The sequence below is a fragment of the Symphodus melops genome, assembly GCF_947650265.1.
Source record: "Symphodus melops genome assembly, chromosome: 11".
Lineage (NCBI taxonomy): Eukaryota > Metazoa > Chordata > Actinopteri > Labriformes > Labridae > Symphodus > Symphodus melops.
In genome coordinates, this window is record NC_136701.1 from 10,445,336 (window position 1) to 10,470,138 (window position 24,803).

At 38.4% G+C, this 24,803-nt stretch overlaps 1 protein-coding gene across 10 annotated transcripts in view; it reads right to left on the reverse strand.

The window, feature by feature from the left end:
- Positions 1 to 14,851: 14,851 nt before the first annotated feature.
- Positions 14,852 to 24,803, reverse strand: part of LOC306832179 (RNA-binding protein Musashi homolog 2) — a 259,288-nt gene continuing 249,336 nt past the window's right edge. For 5 of the 10 annotated variants that reach the window (XM_079356626.1, XM_079356633.1, XM_079356629.1 and 2 more), the window contains 2 exons: positions 22,774 to 22,928; positions 14,852 to 17,082 (listed from right to left, as the gene is read on the reverse strand). In XM_079356626.1, coding sequence (XP_079212752.1) covers positions 17,038 to 17,082; positions 22,774 to 22,928 — 200 coding nt within the window. In that variant the 3' untranslated portion in view covers positions 14,852 to 17,037. Of the gene's footprint in view, positions 17,083 to 18,860; positions 18,932 to 22,773; positions 22,929 to 24,803 lie in introns of all 10 variants that reach the window. The other 5 variants (XM_079356634.1, XM_079356630.1, XM_079356632.1 and 2 more) reach the window with 2 other exon arrangements.

The following is a 24,803-nucleotide window of genomic DNA, read 5'->3' on the forward strand; positions in this document are numbered from 1 at the left end:
TCTTTGTGTGGCATTTGTGCTTTTTTCTGTTGTATCACATTGTGTTCAGTCATAAACTGTAGTCTATATCTGATTATTATTATATTCATTATCCAATGATTCCTTTTACATGTGCATGACCACAAAAGAATTTAAAGCAGCAAGGCTTAAAAGTCAGGACTTCAGTGCAATCGCGCATGTTTTGAGGTTTTGGTTTGGTCCTGACTTTTTTTTCCTGAGAAAATCTGAGAAAAAATCAGAAGCAAAAAAGAATGTTTTTTGTTTTTTCCAGTGGCCCTAATCCTCGTCGTATCTTTCCTTATAAAGCATGGCCACCTTTGAATGGTGTTGCACTCTTTTAAAGCTTTGGGGGGAATGCACCAAAGTTGAGAATATTTTAGCGTGTTTATGTTTCATCCATCTGTTTCACATTCATCCCATTTTTTGGCATGCACATTTGAATTAATTTTCAAAATATGAATTATTTACTACATTTTTAGGTTGACCTATCAAGCTTTTATACAGAGTAAGATCAACTCAATTACGAGGAATAAAGAGACATTGAAAGCTGCATTAGACATAATTTCAACAGGGAAAGGCTTTCAGTACAAGATAACACAATCTGTTCTACACGATGACACTAACAATTGACTACTCAATTTTCAACATACACTACTCACAATAAGTTAGGGATATTGTTAGTTACATGAGTGGTTTTCCTATTTGGTCTGAACTTTAATGAAATAAATAATAGTTCCCTTTGATGTAACTATTAATGAATGACCAGAAGCACCATTTTCATTAGTGCAATATTTATTTTGCCAACAATTTACACAGAAGATAGCCCCAAATAACCAAAATTGACAAAGTCAATGCAATGCTGCAATGACAGCTTGACAGCGATGTCTCAGGCTCCTGACTAGCCTCATGATGTTCTGAGGCTACGCATTCCACTCCTCCACAAGTGCTACACGCAGTTCTGCCAGGTCACGTGGGGTTGAGGTGCGAGTATCCAGTCGCTGCTTCAGCTGGTCCCAGACATGCTCTATGGGCTTCAGGTCAGGGGACATTGGTGGTCATACCACACCACTCCAACTTCCTGAAGTCGAGCTGAGACAATTCTGGAACGATGTGGTGGAGCATTTTCATCCATGAACAGAAAGTTGGGGGTGATGACGGGTTCTAAGAGGTCTCTGAGGTAAGAATGTGCAATGACTGAGCCATCTACAGTCACCAAATCTGTTTTGTGCTGACTGGTGATGCCTGCCCAAACTGTTGCACCTCCTCCACCAAAGCGACCGCTGGGGACCATGTTGACCTCGGTGTATCACTCACCTTGCCTTCTCCAGCAACACTGACGACCAACATTTCTGTGCAAGGTGACCCAACGCTTATCAGTGAACAGGGCGGTAGATCACTGCTGGAAACCCTCGTACCCCTCACTTCTGGTAAACAGGCCTGCAGCTGTGTGGCAGTAGCATAACGGTGTCTGAGTGCATCGGCCCTGAGGTACTGGTCATCATTGCGGTCTATCACTCATGGGGCTCCACTCCATGGGTCTGTCACGATCACTGCCAGTAGTTCTGTCTCTTGCTGCAAGTCTGCTGATGACACTTTGAGACACACCAAGTTCACAAGCAACATCTGACTGCCTGCTACAGACCTGAAGGCGCACTATGGCCAGGTGATGCTGCTCGTCCGTTAAGTGATGTTTTTGTGTTCACGGCTGCTTGAATGATGAACTGGGAATGATTTACTGACAATACCAGCTTTTTATACCCCCAGAATGTTTAAAGTGATGCCACATGGAAAAGGGTTGTCTTTTTTTATTTTTTGGTAGTGGCCCTAATATGTAAGGCGCACTGTACACAGTGAGATCATTACGTGGAAAACACAAAATGAGGTGTGTCTATCACCCTGATACAATTGCCGCCCTATCCCAAAAATGAAGTGAAACTAACACCTTATGTATGAAACCCACTGAAGACCTCACAATGTTCCTAACTTATTGTGAGTTGTGTATTTAGTTACATGTTTGCCTCACCTCTGGGAATGATAAGGGTGCTTCATGTTTGGCATTTTACCCACACAATATAATGTGTAAATGAAATGCATTGTGGTAGTCTAATAAAAAACAAAGCACACATCAGCTCCTAGTGGCCCCTGGTATGATTTTTTTTTGTTAGTCTTTATAAAAATAAGAATTAAGGTTTAACTGGTTCTGAAGATGGTCTGGGTTATAAACAGCATAAAAATACTTAAACATGTGAACATTCAAAAAAAAAAAACAGACATCTGATATTTTATCAGTGATCATTCCGTCCCCTGACACTTTGTTCCTGGCTGCGAAGTGTCCGTGTAATTCCTCATTGCTTGTCAGAGGAGCTGTTTGTTGTCCAAAGACGCCCCCTTGTGGAGGAAGTGTTAACTAACATTTACAGACTGAAACGACGAGATGGTGGTACCATCTTGTGATTCAATAACAAGAAAAGTTAATTAGAAACCCTTTTTTTTGTAAGATCAGAGGTCAATTTATTTATAAATCAACTGAAAAATAAAGTTATTAAAAATAGTAGAATACATTTCAAGATGTTAATTGTTTCAAGTTCAATCATGAAATTCTTGAGCTAGAAGTCTCCTTCAACAAAGTGCAGGTGGGAAATAAAAAGACGTTGAACAGAACTGAATATAAAGCAGAACAAAATAATGAAAAAGAATAAATAAACAAATGCCTAAATGATGAGTATTGGATGCACTTCAAGGTTATTTTTTAATGATTTAAAAAGATAAAAGCTTTGATGTCTTTACATCAATGTATAAATAGATTGTACGAAATGTTTCAATCAAAACATGCATAACATCTCTGCACTCTGCACAAATCTATTTAATTGTCATTTTATCGATTTATAATATGATTCTGATCATATTTTATTTAGTGTTTTCCTTTTCCTTTATTTGTCCACTGCCTTGTGTTTATATTTCCTCATCAAACTGAGTTTATATCCCCTGCTCCATTCACTTTAACATTGACTTTTATAGATGACTGAATCTGTTTAATATCAATTAATATGATTTTATCCAAACATTAATGTGTTTTTAAATCCTGTGTGATTGCTCGGATGATTCTTGGAGTGGTTGATACTCTGCAGGTGGCGTATTCTCACCACAAATAGACACACAATCTCCCACTCCCACTTTCCCAATTGAACCGATGGTTACCTCCACCTCTTCAATTTTCCCTTGATTACTCTGCACTTCACTAAGGCCACATGCAGGGTGTGATGGTCAGGTGCTCGGGTGCTTGGACAGATCATACAACATGCTGAAAGGTCACTCAAAGGTTGTAAGCTTTGTTTCCAGACGTTTGTGAACTTCTTCTCACTTCTCGACGGCTGTGAAAAAGACGAGCACGGCTAGGTGACATACACAGAGTCCTGGATTAAACTACTTGTTATTTATTATTGAAATTTTAGTCCACCTGCATTGTGACCAGTACACATGAAAGATTTTTTTGAATTCTGATCCATCAGTAAGTAAATATTATTGTAGAGTATTTGATTAAAGGGGATAATTGGTTTTAGTCCAGTGGTTTCCCAAACGGTCTGTCCGCACTCTCTGAGGGGTTCTAAGAAGATGAATGAAAAACATCTTGGATTTTACACAAAGCTTTACTTTGTTTGAGATGGTTCTCAGTCATTCAGGTCAAGATAAATTCAAATTTGATTTGAAAGGCTTCCTCATTTCTGATCTGATGAGAGGCAGAATGTATTCAAGGACTCCATCCAGCTCATGCTGCCTTTTGGATCAAACTTTTAAAAATGCATAACTTCACATTTATTTTCGTACTGCAGGGACTTACCCAGTAAAATAGAAATCACAAATGCTTAATATGCTCAACAATCTGTGGACTCAGTTTCTTTTGGTCAGGTTTGTAAATCACAGCTGAAGAAACTTGTTGGTTGTACAATTCAAAAACACTTTTTTAGAGTTTTTTTTTTTTTTTTTAATTTATCAACAGTTGTCACACAGTTTCACGAGTCCTTTACTGATTCTCTTCCTTTACAAGTAGAGAAACCAGTGTATCTTCTATGTGCATCTCCTGCTTTGTGAGAGGAATATATCAGCGGTGAGCAGACAGCCCCTGACGGTTAGTGATCTGTGATGATCTCCATCAACCTCAAATCATCAAATGTCACAGTCAAGTGCTGCCAGAGTTTGAGAGCGATCTGTAAAGCATCATGGGTCAGAGAAAAAATACTGCAGGCCTGAACCCAACTTTCCCCCTGAGCCTTAAAACACTGAACCGTCAAAGCCTTTAATACACATGACATTGGGTTGACTACTTCTAGCAAAATGATGTGCATGACTTTCTGTCAATATGCAGCCTTAACATTTTTATGTCACAGCAAGACAGTCTGTGGTGTTATTTTGTGTGTTTTCAGACTGTCTATCTTGATGCTGACACATTCTAATATTTCATCTACAGACACATAACTTACAGAGGAGGACATTTAGCAGCAGTGAGTTTGATATGAACCAAAGGGATATACCTTTGAATGAGCTCTTCACTGTTTCAGTACAACAGTAATACATACCAACCTATATAGTTAATGCCAAGAACATCAAGAGTTAGATTGCAAAAGGAAGAATGTGCAACATTTTACACACTAATATAGCAGAAATACAGTATATCAGGGGTCTCTGACAGGTAGCTCGGGAGCTACTGGTACTGTAGCTTGCAGGCAGGTTTTCTGTAGCTCGCCTGCAGGATGACTGACTGTTTAAAAAATGTAAAAAATAAATCCGATGACAGTAAAAGCACCTCTTTCAACTATTCATATATTTGGGCCATAAAAACAAATTTCAATTTTTAGTAACATAGCTTACTATGTGGCACAATAAGAAGTATAAAATATTCACGTTTTTCTCTAGGAACTTGGTGTGTATTTAGGATTATTGATTAGAATTGGCTTATTGCAATTTCACACGTGTAGAAACAATAGCTTTATTCAGCTAATGTGTGCATGTGACGCAAGTAGCTCTTGGCCCCTTTTATTTTTTCTAAGTAGCTCTCAGATGATGAGAGGTTGGAGACCCCTGACTCAGTATATCGTCTGTGAATGACCGTCTACAATGAATGAGCGAGACACGTGAGTCTAAGCCATATCTTCATGTTCACATGATGTTAGGGAAAAGAAGAATAACCTATTGTACCCATGCTTATTTGAATGTTAACCGTTTTAGATCACGGTCATTCTGTTTGAGTGTAAATGTATTGTGAAGCTACGAGCAGACTAAAGAGCGCTACGTGCTGACACAACAATGCAGCTCGAAACAAGGACACATTTGACGTTTTGCATCTATCTGGTGCTCAAGGGCAACATCTGCTGGATCCAAGTCACACACTCTTCCGTCCAAAATATGGTGTTAATCAGTTAATCAGTTCAAAATCCAGCTGAGGCTGATTGATTGATTGATTGATTGATTGAAATATCAGACACATTTTGGCACTTTGGCCTATAGTTCCCTGACCATTTGCTTTAAACATAAATAGTATATAATATACAGGATATGTTTAAAACAAATTATCAGGTGATAACTTTTTAAAAGTAAGTTAAGACTAAATAAAGAATTGAAGGTGACTTCTGAACGTTATTGAAGGAGTGTATTGCGTAGGCCTACAAAGATACAAATTGTTGACAATTGAAAAATGATACTAGCATTCAAATACACCTCAACACTTTTAACAATCCCTCTCTCAGGCTATGAACAACAAAACAGGATATCTTACGTCTGTCTTAGACACTGTAAACTGCAGCTCATGTTAAGGCGGCTTGATTCATGTGCTCTCATTGAAATCTTCTGACTATACACTGGAATGTCATCATCCATCACTGAGGCTGTTTTTTTACGCTCACGGAGTTACACCCTAGTCTGTCTCGTCACTTACGCTGTGTCTCTGTGCATGTAATCCCACCGGTCCGATCATTCATTTCCTGTTTATAGGCTTTCCTCTGAGGCCTCTCTTCATCACACTTCTTCATGAGTGAGTGTGAAGAGGTAATGAGTTACAAAAGACTGGAAATCCATACAGACGCCAGGACACAGGTCACTGTAGAGATCAAGATTCATTGATTATTGAGATCAGACATGACACAATGCAGTACAGACAGACTATGTGCTCAGTGGTGTGTCCAGAGATCTGAGCAGGAGAGCCACCAGTGGAGCCTGCAGGCTGTGCAGGGTGCAGCATGATTTCTTTTTGGTCACCAGTAATATTCCCTGTGAAAACTGCTGCATATTTTTTGTTGCTAGTGAAATTAAGCTTTGTGTGTGGGTGGACCGCTAAGAAAGAGGGGAGGAGGGGCATTTTGTGTGATATGGCCCATTGACTGCTTTTCCATAGCTCAGGAACAATAATGAGATTCCCCCCCCAGAATATCAGTGCCACCATTCAGCGCGCTGATTGTGTTTATGAAATTGTGCATACATCTCTCAATGCTGGAGCAGGGCGAGGGAAAGCTATTTTCAAAACATTAGCAAATTGTTTTCTGTTATTGTGCAGAGATTGATAAGAGTATGTGTTGTCTAAACACTCACGCACGCACACACACACACACACACACACACACACACACACACACACACACACACACACACACACACACACACACACACACACACACACACACACAGAAAAAAAACATAAATAGTGAAAACATGCTGCCAAAGCCTGGAATTGCTTCTCGCTCTCTCATCACAAAAAGAGCATAATAAATACTTAAAGAAATTGAAACTATATCACCTTATTTTATTGCGGCCATTAAGTTTTAACTACAGGAAATTCAATTGTTTCTTTGCACAGACTGCTTCATTTCTGAAACAAAATAGTTTTAGCGGGGAAGAATAATGCAGTGTTTAATGCTGTTAATGTTGTGTTTGTATTTAATTTGTTACTTAATTCCTAGCCATATGTGCCATGCATTTCATGGATTATGACTGTGCTGCTTTCATTGATACGATATAAAATGACCTTGAGATTGACCTTGCCTTTTAATATCTCTTGAACATTTTTTCCACGCAGATATACAGTAATGTGAAACTACTTGAGATTTCACACATCACCCCTCGTGTCGGATTTAGAAACCTCTGTATGCAGTGCTAAGCAGTGGAAATGCATCATTTCCTTCTCATGCATGCTTGGCTAAAGCTCTCATGAGTGTCTGCAGTGACTTTAGAGATGGTGAAACTGATTTTTTCTGCTCTTCATCTGCTTCAAAAAGCATGGAGATCCTTGTATATTTTACAGCAATACTTTATAGAAGCATTTAATGAAGATAACATATCCTAAATGGATTATAAGGTGCTGTGATGCGGCTCTTACCTTCATATTCAGGTGTCAAACTCAAAATTTTAGTCCTTTTGAGGAAATCTCTCTAACTGATTTTTAAAATGTATGGCAAAAAAAGCAAGAATTTCCTTAGTCTGCATCACATCTACGGTAGTTTTGTTGTGAATAATTCAGGCAAAACAGATGCAAAAAGTGCAAATAAATCAACCCTCTAACTGCTGTATGAAAACATAGGATTCGCTGCAGTGTGCCTTTTGATTGGTCAACGTTTTTTCCCACCTACACATTTATTCATTTCTCATCTATTTAATTGCTGTCATAATAGTTTTGGCAGGCCTGAGGAGAGGGAGCACAAGGACCACGCTGGAATATTTTTCACAGGCAAAGTCCACAGGCTGGAAAGTGACGCCAGAATCTGCAGCAGCCAGCCAACTAATCATTAATCCATCAGTAATCATGCCATCAACACCAACACCTTTCCCAACCCCAGGCTTTCACTTTGTATTTTCTCTCTGTCTTCAGGTGATAATCGACGGTCTCACCTGCTTCTACAGTCCAGTCTGCTGCACACAAGTTTGCTCTAAGGCAGATATTGATTTCACAGCATCAGATCCATGAAGACAATGATGATGAACAATGAACAGACAGCTGCATCCTCTGTGATCGAGGCCAAAAGCGACCGCCTTTGTGAGCTTGTAATGCCTCATCTGGTGGATAATATGAGAGAAAAGAGAGAGACAATATGTGAATTTTCTGAGTCAGTTAGTTTATGGCCTCTTGTGTTTTTCATACTGCTGAAATCAGACAGCTTACAGGACATGGTATTAAGGCCGTAATTACTTTGAGTCTAAAAAATAGCAGAGTGTCAGCCCGATAAGTGTTGGAGATAAAAGTTTTTTTTTGTGTGTTTCATGTGTTTGCTAATCTGATCAGCCTCATGTTGAGGCCTCCTACTTAATTACAGTGATTGTTGTTATATTATCCCCAAGAGATTTGGGAATTGATCCATAAAATATATTTTATTAAGTCATTTCATTTCATTGTAACTTTCCATGAAAAATAAGACAACACTTGAAATCTTAACAAACACCAAGTCCTTAGAGGTGCAGCAAGACGATCGGTCCAAAGTAATGAAGTAAACAGTGATAGAAAACAAACATTTTATTGAAAATTTCCTTTGACTGAATCTGCAAGAAACAAGGATGAACTACTTGTTCTTCACATTAGATTTTCCGTATCTACATGTATGGACAAAGATTGTGGGATTTCATTTTAAAGTAACATCCGTCACTTTGGGATGATTTCAAAGTGTTTAGCTGATGACAATTTCCTCTAACAAAAAGGTTGATTTTATAAAAGTTCAAGAACAATTGAAAAATATAAAGATGAAGTCTATGAAACAATTACAAATTCCTTTTGAAAGAAAGGCAATAGTCTTGGCAGCGGCCCCCTGTTTGTTTCCTTCTCAAAAGCAGTCCAGGGACAGAGTTTCCACGCATGTCTGCTTTCTTGGCTGTCGCCTGTTTGCCATTCCCACAAGGTCATTTGGTTAATGCACATTTGAGTTTTCATGGACTCTTAACTAGTTTTTAATCAGCAATTATTAGTGAATTGGAAGGCTGTGCAGGCGTGTGCCTCTCTGCTGGCGGGAGAGTGCCCATCAATGTCACGTCAATTTCCATGCCAAAGGCTACATTAGGCCTGCAGTCTGCGAGGAAACAGCCACCTGAGTGCCTCGTCTCCCTCATCCACAGCAGTCTGCACATCAACTATTGACTCTATTACACAGCTCTGTCAAAAAAATTTTACGCTTCAAAAGAGGAGCAACCATTACATGGCTGTGCGGAGAGATAATTTAGTGATGCACATAAAATTAAGTGCATATCCATTGAACATTGCTCATTATTGCACTTGAATTCCTACAATGCCAGGCTTGTGTGAGGATCCTGGATGCTTCCCAACCTTTCATTCCAGTCCCATTTTCAAGGTTTAAACACATACTGATTATTGAGGCTGATGTAGCATATAAATACCTGTCATTTTCATCTATAGCTCACCTTACCTGTAATTGGCAATTAAACATGCCAGCAGCTCAGACTGGCTCTTAATTAGTGTTAAAAAATGCTGAGGGGCCCTGAAGTGTCGCAGGCTCGCAGGCTGAGGATTGTGAGTCTCCTGCAGCATGAATATGCATGGCATCCAGGTATTCTTCATCCCTCTCCTCTTCCTCTCAGACAGCAGACCCTCCTCTAGAACCAGCGCTCATTCATTTCACCTCCACAGCTGCTGCAGCATTGTTGTCATGCTGCATCCTCTGCACACTGTGGCTTGTTTCTGTTTGCCAGGAGCTGTCACATTCAGCCTGTTAGCAAAGACCCATGGGAAATTTACACAGAGCGGATGGTGTGAGGTATACGGCCTTCAAATGAGCTGGTGACATGCTGCTCCAAAACGCCCATATTTGGTGAATTCTCTTTGCCAAATTTGACGATTTTGTTCAATGTTAAGCAGTAAAAATGTAAAATACAAACCCATTAAAGATACAGATGATGATACATATTCATAATGTAGTGCCTGCTGCTCAAATATCACAACATTTTGTCTTCAAAACAAACTTTGCTGCCACACATTAACAACAGCTTCCCTTTTTGAGCAGTGAGCTGACATTTAGCTCCATAATGACGCCTGATTGTCTTGCAGAGTTCCAACAAAGACCTGAATCGTCGTATTATGGGCTGACGAGAGCCAAGCTCTCTGATCATAATGGCACTTTTAATTAGCACTTAATTAAAGGCAGGTGGACTGGAAAGGTCAACCAGTTAGGCTGACTGTGAGTTAAGAACACAGATCAAGTGTTTGGTAGTGAGTCAGCTAACTACAATGACCGAAATCAGCTGGACAAAGCCATCGAAAGACAGAACGTTTGTAAGTGTAGTATCCATTTAAACATCATTATCCTTATTTCTAAAATGTTTATGTGATTTATCTACGCATAATCCTTGTGATGGAGTTTCACAATCCTTGGACAGACAAAAAAAAAAGAGCCAAATATCAAGAGCATTCTCTGTGAAAGTGAAACGACAGTCCAGACAATTGGATTAACATTACACTCATTATACAAACACACACTCGGGGCCGCAGTGTGATTTAAAACTTGCAGTGCCTCGGCTGTGAAAAACAGAGCTGGGAACAGTATTGATCTCAGTCAGAGTTATAGATCACCATGTCTGAATGAGTGATGAAGCTGTCACCCTGTTGGTCTTACCTGACAAGCATTCATAAAACCTGATCTCCGAGTTGAAATGCAACACAAACATTATGCTCAACATTCAAAAAATGCATTCTAGAAAGCAAAAGAGTGTTTGCTCTTTGTATTAAAACCCATGAGAAATTATATGTATGCATATTAATAATCTTTGCATCTAACAATTGCTGCTATAATTGTCTTTGTCTGTCTGCCACTACAAGATACTGGAGTCTGTTTAATCTAAACATTTACAATCTTTAGAAAAGAGACAAAGTCTTTCTTGAGGGAATGTTGTGGAAACTGTTTATACTTTAACATTGATTTATTCTTCTGCTTCACCTCAGACTATGACTCAGATTTTTTGTTTCTGACATGTGAAATGAAATTCTCCAAACACTGTGACAAACGCATCAGAGGTAAACCCTGATACTTTCACTGTGTATATCTCTCCCTCCTATCCATTGTACGCCTCTAAAAGGCCTGTCATGCAGCAGCCTGTTTGCTCATCTACTCATCACATCCTCAGCCTGTTTATTCCCTGAGCCTTGGCTAATATTGATGCTCTCCATGTGATGCCGCTGATGGAAAAAAATAAAGCACTGATGGGACGCTGTGATCCTCATCCGTAAATGCTGCTGTATCTCTTTCCCCAGCGCTGTGAGTGACCACTGAGGGGCAGCAGAATAACACGCCAGCACGATTGTTCACATGGCCCCTGAATGCATCTTGGAGCTCAGGATCTATTAATCCTGCTGACTTGAGAGCGACCTCAGAGGATCCTGGAGCTGAAATGCTGAGTGAAAATGTGGCATCAAAGGAAAATACATTTGTAGAATACATTTTAATGCAAAGTTTCAGTAGTTTTCAGTTGTGGTATGTCAGAAGATGCCTAAAAAATAAAAAGTCAAGCGTTTGGTGAAATGGTTCTCTTCATAATTAAGAATTTTGATCTTTGCTGTTTGGACAGTACATACAATGTTTTAAAGTACACATAAAAATACAATGAAACATGAAAACAAGTCATATAACAATCCAGTTTATTTTATTTATTTTCCAGACAGACACATCAATTTCTGGACCACAGTAGAGGATGGAAACCTTTCACAGACATTTTTTGTCAATATTATTATTTGAAAATACAAATATAAAATTAGACTTTCCACATTTGATATGTGAGAGACCCCCATCCATGTATTATTATTATTTTTTTCTTTTTAGTATAATTTACAACAGGGCTTAAGCAAGCCATATGATAACCTGAAAGATGCTTTCAGATGTCAGTCAAGTCTGTCTGTCTCTCGCCATAAAAAGTCGGTTAACATAAAAAAAAGGGGGCAAGTGTTAGGAATGGGCCGACGGCAGCGTGGAGAGCTCTGTGCACAAACATGGAAGCACAGCAAAGCCTCACACTGACGTCCGTGCACTCTGAAGAGCTCGCAGGCTCTCCTTCAGGCCGAGCTGTCTGCTCTGAACACAACATGACATGGGTGAACATAAACTAATAATGTACGGGTGTGTGTGTGAGGACAATTCTGTATACAGCTGAGGTCTCCAGTCTAATCAAATGAGTGCAAATTGCAAGTATATATTCATTTATACATACACACACTTGTGTGTGTATGTATGTATGTATGTATGTATATATGTATATATATATATATATATATATATATATATATATATACAGACATATATTGCAATTGTGTGTTTATCTTTAAAAATGAGTATGGGTGGGATGGCAATGGTTTGGACTAAAGGGTAAATTCACCCCAAAACACATCAGTACAGTTTAACTTGTGCGTTTTCTGTCACCTTGAGGAGTTCAGTTAGATTTGTGAACATGAAGCCATCTTTATTTTATCCTCCATCAAGAGAGCCAACGATGGTTACAGTGTGTACAGTGAGTCACTTTGTGGGCTGGGAAACTAAATTTGTGGTCACTCTGACAGTATCCGGTATCTTCCAGAGATAAAGGCACACTGTCTGGTTTAAAACCATCAGCAAACACTATGGAAAACCCTTTAAAAAGGTATAAATGCTCAGAAACGTGAAAGCCCGTCTAACTAACTGAGCCTGAAACCGTTCATCACTGATGTCTCAATTTTTTTGTTCATAAAACAGATTAGAACCCAAGGAGACAGAAACCTCACAGGTCGGTGTGATTTCAGGGCGTGAATTCCCCCAAAAGAGAAATAGTTTGGCCATTGCCTAGCACTTGCCTCGAGATTCAAGTTTAAATGGATACGGTAGTACACTACAAATGTCAACACCTCTCAGGTTGACTTTTAAATTTTTTTTTTCTTTAAACCAAGACCCCTCCCCTCTCCCTAATGGATAAGCTAGTCTACTAAGATGTTTAACATTCATCAGCTGTAAACTGCTGTCAGTTTGAGATTAAATGAAATTACAGCAACAGAGCCATGCTACCTTAAAGTCCAAGCTACAGGATCACAAAACAACCCGAGTTGGTTCATATGGTGTGAGGGAAAATGAGTGGTTTCAAGATTGACTTCTTCTTCTCTCGTCAAAGAGAGTTCATTATGATCTAAGAGCCACAAGGGAGTGAAACAAACAAAACAAATCTACATTCGAGCACTTGTTGGATAATTTCATTCAGCTCCAGCTCTGAATGAGCTTTAGTTTGTAGGATGTTTGAGAACCAGTTCATCATTTGATATATATTCAGATAAATAAGGAAAAAAATGAACTGGACATACGCTTACTGTTATCCATTCAGAATAATAATTAAATATTTTATGTGACTTGGTCAACTCAAATAGTTTATTCCTATTGTATCCATTAGTTTTGTTCTGTTGAGATGGTTCCACACTTTATTGTGCCAATGGTTCAGTTTAGTTGCCATTTAGAATTGGATTATCTAACTTTGTAATAAATAACTAGGTTTTTCTTTGTTGTCTTATAGTTCATATAAAAGCCTCAATTTTATTTAACCCCTTTTATTTCCAATCATTCTACAGTCTCTTAGAGGATTCTTCTTCTTTTAAATACAACATGGAATAATGAGTCAGTTCATGTCACAGTATTGAACTGTAAGAGTTCACCAGGTGAATTCATAAAACTGCAGTATTACCTCCCATTTTGGTTAGTGACATGATACTGGAGTGAAAACATTGAGTGTACACACCGTTTGGACTACTTAACTGAACGTATATGTTTGAACAGGTTTGTTACGCTGCTCATGTGAATCCAGCAGGTTCTTGAGGACGACATGCTGCAGGTTGTGAACGTATAATCTTTGCTACTTTTATTTGGCTTAGCCATCAATCAAGGCTTTGTGGTGCTGGTCCAATATGAATTAAACATATTCCTTAAGAAGTTTTCTGCCCAGTAGATGCATCATATAGCACCAACCTTTGTTGTTATTCTACAGTAATGCCTCTATGATTAAAAAACGTGTGGACTGCAGGGTTTTCGGATAAAAAACAAACAAAAAAAAACAATTTCCCAATTAAGATGAAGATCATTAGAATGTATAATGCTACATTTTAAATAAAGAGAGCATACGTGTGGCAGATCTGGGACAGTTCTAAAGCTAAAAGTTATTTTATCACTGATATTTGGACTTTTATGGTAATCATTTCTATGTTTCTTATAAAATTATGACTGTTTTAAACCTAACATCTATTGTCCATGATTTTAGCTTGTGTCCCTCTTGCTAAGTAAACCCAAATTAAAGTTTTGCATATCTAGCATTAGCATTTAAGGTAGTATGGCACACCCCTTTTAAAACATTCAAGGGTGGGGATCCAAATAATGCCTTGTGAACAATTCCTTCTTAGAGCAACACTTCCTCTATTGTTCAACCGTGAGAGCTTTGGTTAGCTGAAACGATGTGAGAGTGGCAGAAAGCAAAAAAGTCAAACATACAGGGAATAAATTACAATGAACCTCTATGAAAAGAAGAGTCTGCAAATATCTGAATAACATGATCATTAAGATAAAGGTCTATCTTGACTGAGTCCTAAATCCACTATTCACTACGAGTATTATATTAATGAGTCCTATATAACATCTACTTGTTGTACTTACAGGAGATAGAAAAAGAGCATGGGGTGGGGGTGGGGGTGGGGGTAGATATGAGGGGAAGGAGAGGTAGAGCAAAGGGAGAACAACAAAGACCACTACACTGGTATCAAAGACAGCACTCTGTTTACAAGTTAACTGTGATTTCTTTACACACTAATGAAATACATGAATGAGCAACAAAAAGAAGGAGGATCTCTGAGGATGGGGAATGGAAAGAGAGAAAGCAATGGATGCACAGTACATTTTAATAGTATATTACAATTATTCATATATAAACCACAAAGTATCAATGAAACTCGCATTAAACTTGAAATCAGCAAAGAAGCATCTTTCTTTTTTTTTTATAGATTTGTATTTCTTATTTTTCTTTTACATTTAAACATTACAAGGGTCATTTTTTTTCTCTTTACTGTTTCAATTATTACTTGATCACACCTTTGTCTCATTTACTGTAAAAGAATCCAGCATATTTCTTTACCTGGTTGTTTTGAAATCATATCAAACCAAACAAGAATGGGGGTAAAAAAAACCAACAAAAACATCTGCAGCAGGTAAAGTCCTTTCAGAACAAAACAACCACTCATTCAATGAATGACTCTAAAAAACGGACGGCACTCTGGAAAATATGATGATGATTATTATCATTATTATTATTATTAATAATTGTTTGAGTAACATGATTTAGCACACACACTGTGTAAAAGCTGGTGCAGCGACAGATAGTGAATCATTCAGTGTACTCTGTTGACCCTGTATAAGTATCTTCAGATGAGACGTAGGTCTAATAGAGAAAAAAATCCAAGTGTACACTGCAACATATCAGTTATATTTCCAACGCCACAAACGCTTTCACCGAGAATACATTAACCCATAAATCCTTCATACTATCCCAAAGCACAGGGCCGTTTTGAAAAGCCAGCATATACATGTGCAAATAGGAAAAAAGGCCTGTACTTTACTACTCACAGTGCAATGATTATTCGCTTTATCAACCTTTCAGTGTTTTCATTCTGTTTTTACCACAAGAATAAATTAAACCTGCCCGATGACTAAACGCCAGAAGTCACAAAGGCTGAGGTATGGTATCAAAACGTTGACTTTTTCCTAATTCATTCAAAAAGAACGGATTCAGAGATCAAGCGTTGCATTAAAAGGGCTCGCGTAACAAGAGCCCAGATATTCTGTTTCTTTCCGAAGAAATTAATCAGGAACAAGCAGGATGACACAAACAAGAACGTACGACTAACAAGTTCCTCTCAGTATAAAAGTGTCAGAATGCACAGAGCACTGTGAAATGCCTGATTCAAGTTCTGATCTTCATCTCTAAGTACAGTGTGCTTTGGATTAAATCGTCTTTTTTTTTTTCTTCTTCTTTGAAATGACACCGATATCTCAACAGTTCAAACAAAAGATACCGTCAGGCTCCTGTAATTCTTTTAAATCTGTGTCGACTTAACTCTCTGTTTGTAAATTTTGCTGGTATGACACTTGTAAAATTATTCAGCTTCAGTATTTACAGAGCAAAAGTGTGTTCTGTCTCTGGGGTCGTCTTCCAGCACAAAACAAAGGTAGATTAATAACTGTTGACAGTTTTTTTTTCTTCTTCTATTCACACGCTATAACATGTTTTCTTTTGACACACCATCACAAAAATATGCTATTCTCTCACTGAGTTGGTTATATGCAGTGACTGGAATAATATGTACAGCTACATTTCTTTTTCTCAAGTTTGAATTCACAATGTAGTTATATGAAATTTGTTATAGCATATATATATATTTCTAAACAACAAAAACAACACTTATAAAAAAGGACCATAAAAATATTGGAGTCCTCTTTGTATTGCCCAAAAATAGGTAATTATGGTTAACAATGCGACATCACACGAAATAAAACAGCTACTAAGATTTATTACTTAGATACCCTCTTGAAATTTTCCTTTAAACTGATTTTTTTTCTCTGAGTCTCTCCACACTGAGTTTCTTTTTTATTTTTGGAAAGACTGAATGAAACATCCAATCGTTTCTCTGTTACACTCACCGATACAGGATGAAGACATAACTTGCAGATATTCTTGGCTATGACCCCCATATTCAAACAAAATCCATCGACACAAATATACTATAAGATTAAATAAAATGACACAAAATTAAAGGTTCAACTAAAATGACTTCCTAAAAGCTAATCAAAAACAAACAGAGGAAAGGAAACAGGCGAATGAAATCAATGTGACACATCATACCAAACCAGGTTGTAAAGGTATAGGAGGTTTGGAGTATAGTACAGCAGTTGTTATTTTTCTGAGATGACTAACGTTTTCTTTTCTTCTTCATGTGGTTCCAACTTTCGTTCTTTTTCCTCGGTGACGCTGTAGTGCTTGAAGTTGGATAGCATCACCTGCACACAAAGCCAATTAGAAACTTCGTCCTGTCTTTCCTGGGCCACCAGATATACTCTGCTGGGTAAAGAAAATAAAAAGGATAGCAGCAGTATTAGACAACTGTCATTTAATATCTGCATTTCAAATAAAACATGTGAATGTAGAGCACAGACTGCGTGAAAAGATGGACGACAGGACAACTATCCAAAAGTGAAGCCAAAACATTTAGAGCTCCCCCTACTGACTGGATGCAGTATAAGTCAAAAAGCTCACCTGCTCCATGTTAAGCGGTAAGTGGTGCTCTGCCAGTCTTCTGATTGCACAAGATGTCACATTCACCGATTCACAACACTTACACAAACTGATAGGAAAGGTTGCTTTGTAAACTGTCATGTGACTGCAGGAACTGGGGATCGAACCCCCGAAATGACCAACTCTACCGCTAATCCACAGCAACCCCAACAGTAAAAATGGCAATTGACAGTTCAGTTTACAAATGTGGCTCCTTCAGTGATCTTGAAACATTTATCAGAGCAGAGGAGGGATGGTGAGAAGACGTCAGAAACACTAACATAAGCTTTCCGTAACTGTGTGGACGCTTCAAACCACAACAAGAATCTGTTCAGTAGTGGACTGTTCCCAAATTTAAAGTGGGGGATATGTCAATACAACAGCTCCACTAGCTAATCTGTTCTGTGTAGACTCTGGCGCCAATCTGCGTGACCAGCAAAAGATGCTGGCACCTATCACCGGGGATATTTTGGCATCACTTTTGTACAGGAGGAGGTGGAACTAGTCAACCATCTTTATATACAGTAATGGGATAGACATTTTGGATTCCTAATGAGGCGCAGACTGCAATATGTCTGCAGCAGAACTTGCTACAAGCTTAGCATGAGAACACATAACTAAAGAAAAGACCAGCCGACTAAAGTGCATGTATGTTAGCATTAAAAAATCTCTATAGTTACACCAATCGACAAGTCATGTACATGCATGTGCATCTCTAATATTTTAATGGTTTGTTTTAATGAAGAAAAAAAAACACACTAAAAGTGCACAATGATGGTCAACACATCAAACCGTGTAACTAAAAAAAGGAGCCAAAAGCAGACAAAAAGCTCTCTTGATGAATGGGTTTTAGTGATTCTATTGTACACACAATATGAGGGACATGATTTGCGATCAAGAGGAATTACAGGGACAAAATAAACATGATGAAACTGAAATATTCAGTTCATAAAAATGTTAGATTTTTGAAAACTCTGAAGATTTCACTTACTTGACCTGTTAGTAAAGACATTTTTAGTGTGGGGAAATGTGAATGCTGCCCTCTGACAACCAGAGTTCATGTGAGGAGGTCAAAAACAAAATGGGGGTTTTGTAAAGAATTGTAAATGCCAAAGACTGTTCAATGGTGGCCATTTATTAAATCAATAGACTTACTGGTTAATAAGAAAGAAGAAGAAATAAATGCAGAGCTGTAAGCAGTGTGTGTGTATGTGTGTGTTTCATGTCACTGAAATCTTCAGAGGTTACACAAATGTATTTTGACTACCTCGACAACAGAGGCCTCCCAATTTGTGGCAACATACACCCGCTGACTCTCTCACACACACACACACACACACACACACACACACACACACACACACACACACACACACACACACACACACACACACACACACACACACACACACACACACACACACACACACACACACACACACACACACACACACACACACCTTACTACCAGCTCTGTCATTTTGAAGGAGTGAATAGACAACCAATCATGTGACGAACACATAAAGAGAGACTGATAGAAATGCACAATAAATAAAATGCAATACCTCTGATGAGATGGCAACCGGCCACCTGTTCAATGGTATCCATTTGTAAAAGCTGTCGCAATCAACGGGCCCTAAAAGTGTACAGTTAGTGCGTTTGTCAGTATGCATTTCAAGGAGAGAAACGTGAGTATCATTTCATTTTCCAGCTAGCATAACTGTGAACTTTTTTGATTCAGTTTGATCATGTTCAGAGAAGCAGAGCAGGAGACTACATTGTCACAAATATCAAACAGGTTATAATCTTGGAACAGAGAAACAGAGAAACATGGCTACAGGAAGCAGGACATGGTCAAAGATGTTAGAGAGTTATAGTACACATTCAAATCACTTTTTTTCTCGTTGTCAACAATTTGGGTAACATTGGCTATAGAAAAATATAATAATTAAAAAAGAAAATGAATAATAATAATATGAAATTATTATATATAAAACCCCAACTTGTCAAATAAAGAAGTCTGTGGCACTTAGGTTCAACTGCGACTATAGCGGACCACTTCAGTGTCAGTTTGGCACAGGCAGCGCTCAAGGCTCAGGTTAGCAAAAAAACCCAAACAAACAAACAAACAAACAAACATGCCACTTTAAGTTAGACTTTCAAAAAGAATCTGTAAAGTGTTATATTAGTCATATAACTGAAAAACATCCAGTTTGATTTAAAAATAAAGCATGCAGTACAACCACTGACTTAAACATCTCATTAAAGCATTAAGGCAGAGGAGAGCATCTACAGTATTAATGACGCAGCAAAACGTCCCTACAGAGTAACGCCTGACCGATACTGGAATTTAGGGACCAAGGAGAAAAATCATACCGATATATATTGGCCAATATCTTCCATAGATCTCTCTTTGATCGATACAGAATGATTGCAAAAATATTTATTTTATGATCCTCAAATGCTGTCACAAAAACTGTGCACTAAAACACACATTTACTAAGAAATTAAGAATTAGAAATAAAGACTATTTAAAAATAGATAAATAAAGAAACCTTGAGTGAATAGCCTCATTTATATCAGAGATAAAAGGAGCTGATCCTAATAATCATGTGACGTAATCGGCTTGTCCGACCAAGCTGCTGCATTTGATGATATGCGCCTGAAATGTGCTGAAATTAACACACAATCCTCAATTAATGGCAACATATGAGAGACTGATTGAATCTGAAAGCATGCAGAAAACAAGATCAGAAACCTGCATTAGTGAGATCAGTGTGTTTTGGAGTATTGAATGCTTTTCTTTAGCAGCTCTGTAATCAGGAAGCTGTGAATAGTGCTGCTGCTGACAGGTCTGAAGAAATCCTTGGATTCAAACACAGCAGTGAAAAGAGAAGCACTTTCCACAGCGATTATCTGTCTTTATCACTCCAATCAGCTAATTGCACTCTAATTGTCATGCAAAAAACCCCAGTTAAGTTCATTAGTTCTTCTTCACAGAGGCTGTTTTGATATTGGCTAAAGGGATTAATAAAATCACTGGAGCGTGAGAGCGAGCTACAAATCAGCGACTCTGAAGTCATCCATGAGGTTGTGACATATGATGATCCGACGTGTTATCAGTTCAGCAGCAACCTCAGAAAAAAGAAAATGAATTATGAAGTACATTTGAGTTCTGAATCATGTCCGGATTTAAATGTTCTGAATAGAGAGATCATCTGGCTGAGAGCAGGAAGTCACATCACCTCTCTACTTTATTCACTTCTGTTTTATTCAACAGGTTATTCCAGGTGTTACAGGCACCGATTCACAATTGGTGGAGGGACCACAAAAGCTCACCTGCATTTCATGTGTTTAGTAAAAACAGGGTTTTAAAAAAAAGCCTGTAAACCCGTTTACAGGTAAAAATAACAAAATAGCTTTGACCAGAATTTGTAGTTTTTGTAGTTATCACAAGGCTAGGTTTGACATTATTCAAGTGTGAGTGTTGCTACAAACTGTTGAAACAAATACAAAATAATGAAAACAAATTGCCTCATTTCCATCTGTAAACTATCTGCTGGTAAATCTACTCTGAAAATGAGCCAGCCTGGTCTTTCATGACAAATATTTTGCTTCCTCCACTGAAACCAACAGATTATGGCAGATAGCCAGTGGACCTAAAACAATTAATAAAAGAGGCTTTGCTTACGGAGGCAAAAAGCCAATAAAATGTGTTTTTCCTGTTATGCTCATTTTTTTGCTCGGGTATCATTAATCAATTACAAACACTTATTGAAATGAATAAATACTGTTTAAGTCTCTTATGAATTATTTGCACACGTGCCCCGAGTGACACCACCCTCTTTACACAACATTAAGTGTCACACCCTTTTTAAGCCTGGCACCATTAGTTCTAATGTTTCAATGCGATGCACAAATGTTCCTTTGGAATCCGTTATGAGAGATGCACCAAAAGATAAAATTTCCCCTCAAATTTAGAATTGCAAAATACCAAAAACTTTCCTTTTCATTGAATTTACAAGTAAATAAATGAATAGCCAGAACATCACAAACATTCACCAGCATTAACCTTCCTTTTACTTTCTGGTTAGCTCTGCAGAAATGTTAATTTAATGATGATGCCTATAATGTTTGGAAAGGGTGTCGTCACCCTGTAGTCTCCCAGCACTCGCAGTACTAATGGGCTGCTTGTTATTTCACATCAGTTAGGCCCCGCATTAATTAGCTTCTTTGAGAAAGCAGGTGTTATTTTCATAACTTATACTGCATCACTCTGTAAAAAAGCACATACACGCATGCCCAATGAGCAAGGCAGGGAGACTGAGAGCTCGGCCCTTGTTCACCTCACTAGGGGACATAAGATTCAGAATCTATCATTTTAAAATAATTTATTCAGAGAGGTCAGACGTGGATAGAAAGCACAAGATTAGTAAACAAATTGCTGATTGAGGCATCTTTTGGAGATGTTGTGCCTTATCTATTTATTGATAAAAAAGTATAAACAAAACAAAGAATATCTGCAATGTGAGTTCAGTTCTTATATGTGTATAATACTACTTTACATTGTGACATCAACTCTTTATTAAGTCTGAAGTCCCTAGTAAGATTCTTTAAAGGGTTAAAGATGATCTTTCCAAAACTTGGAGTCATATTAAAAATAGATCTCGTCGGTTATATTCCTCAATAATAATAAATGCATAATAATAATAGTAATAAAAAAGCATCACTGTCCTCTCAGGCTATGGCTACATTGGCAGTAACACCTGGGTTGAGACCTTCCAAGCATTTTGTAGTGGCACATCACCTAAAGCCACACACCAGGCCAGGACACACTTCCAAAAGCAGTAAACACGGTGTACAGTTACACCTATAAGTGGACATGGCACCCTGCAACAGCACCAGGCTGAGCAAGTACACCTGGACAAGGACACTGGGAGAGACCAAAGCTGCTTGGAAGCTTTTGTCCTGGTGACAGAGCAAGCTCAAGCGCTGGGACAGATGGGCTTCTAAAAATAAAGGGAATTTGTTCTGGGAAGGTGACACAGAGTCTGAAGTGAGGTGATTTGTGCAACAGCTGAGGGGAATACTCGTTTGCGTTTAACACAGATAACTTTGAGGGTTCGGACTTGGTTTACTCTGATGTACAAATTGCTTATGGGACCTCTGCACTCAATGGCAGGAGAGGAATGATCCTAGCTCTGAGTCAGTAAAGAATTACTGCTTGAGCTCCGCTGCATTTACCACATTTGCTATGAGTCAGGCAGTGCTTATTTTAGTTAGTTAAGTAAAAAGTAACAAATAATCAATAAGCTCTGTTCAATGACAAAAAATGCTAATATTAAACATTTTTACACAAAGTCACAACCACAAACAGCCCTGATTGGCTTAGTGTCTAATTTTAGAGACATGATGCTGTCAGGAAAAAAAGGCAGCTGAGCTCAACAAACAAAAGAAAGTCTGCATGTGGGTACTCACTGTGATGCTGGGTCCGAACCCAGAGCCGGGCTGAGGGCTAGCAGCACTGATGTAGTTCCCCACGGCGGAGTCCTGGCTGCTGGGTCCGTACAGGTCAGCCACGGGCCCTGGACTGTTAGCACCAGGGAAACCTCCGGGCCTTGACGGGTTAGCGCCTGCATACAAACACAGAAGAAAGCAGAGATGTTAATAAAGAAAACAAAAAACAAAAAACCAATCCGTTCAATTTTCACTTGTTAAAGGGCAACTTTAATATTAAAGAACACATCACTGGATTCATATGTTTGTCTCAATGGACAGATACTTTCTGCGTGAACAACTATACGTTCAATTTCATGTGATATCATCTAACAAGATGATGAAGGACAAATGGTTTTAAAAAGCCAAAATCAGGGTTGAATCCAGTATGATATTCTAAAGATAGATCTACATGCTGTGTCTTATGCATAGGAATAACATTCACTTTGTAGATTCATGCACAACGCAAAACAAGCACACTGCTAGTAAAGACTTCCACCATGCTATTAAACTAGTAAGGTTGCAGTGTAAATGTTGAACATGCATAATGTGAAGGAGAACTTGAAAAACAACATTGTTTAACAAGAAGAGTAACACGGGAGTATTTGGACTTCATTTGATCATTTTGTACGCAGACTTTTAAGCTCTTCTTAATAACCGAGTGATTCATAGACACTGGCAAGCACCTGCTAAAAATATTCTCCACACTTTCAGCTGTGTGTCTCAGCTTTGCAGGCTGCTGATGTAACTCCAGGCATAAAACAAAAGACAGTATGTGAGACAAGAGAAAGGGGCACGAGGGGGAAATATAAAAGCTTGACCCGGCTTCTTCTGCAGGTCCGAACTCAAGGGGGGATAAAAAAGAAATACTGTACATGACTTACCACCTTTGCCCTGTGAATAAGAGCAACTCAGACTAATAAAATGCCTTTTGAAAATCCAGATGCCTACTAAAGGCCAACAACACTGGCGAAGCAGGGGAGAAAAAAACAGGCAGGGAGAAAGAAAAACGCTGTGATCTCTTAACAGCAATCTCCTCTGCTGTCAGCTTCATATAACCCTCTGTCTAACCCTTATTCAAAGACAAGACTGGGAAAACTGCATTAAAAGAAAAATACTCAGAGCACAGAAAAGGCTCTATACTGTTTGTGGACAAGGAAGCCCTTGTAGTGTCAGAATGCTGAGTATAACTGGGATATTTCCAATGTTTTGATGCAGATATACAAACTGTATCAATGTCACCATGTTATACAAAACCCTACAAGACCTTTATTAGTCAGGTCAGGATTAAGAGAAGCACCTTAAACATGCTCTATATTCATGTATAAAAACACTCTGGAAAAATTAAGCCATCTCACTAAACGCACATCGAGCAGAGTTGACCCTCTGTTTAACTGTGAGGACTTTAAACAGTGTGCAGCTTCTGCTCTTATCTTGCCTGCACAGCCCCACTAGGCTGCCTTATTATATAATTAAGTATTTTTTAGTTGAAATGGCAATCCTCATTTTCTATGACTGGTGATTTTTTATTAAAGACTGTGTCACCCCACATCTCCTTATGAAGCTTAGTTTTTCATTTAAATGTTTGGGCTGCTCTGGTTCAGTATTTAGCTTTGGGAGCAAAACAAGCCCGAGTGCAATGTGGGTCAGATTGTGTTTTTTTAGAAGAAGAGCCAACTGTGACACAGACTAGTGTGTCACTATTCATTTAGATTTTCTTTAATATGGACTGCTGAGTCTGTCTTATGCTTCAGTTTCTGGTTCTCAAAGGACAAAAAAGTCTGGAGAGGAAAAATGTTTGATGCTTAAAATTTGGCAGACCTGAAGTAATGATGGTCTACATCATAACTCTGTACAGAACGCTATGTGCTGCTTTTTTTGGTCAATGTCTTTCGCTTGTATGCACTTCATATTAAGTCACTCCAATAAAGTACCACAGTACAGACAGTACAAAACTAAAGCATTTATCAATGAGATCTGCCATCACACTGTAGATGGTAATAATCCTCATC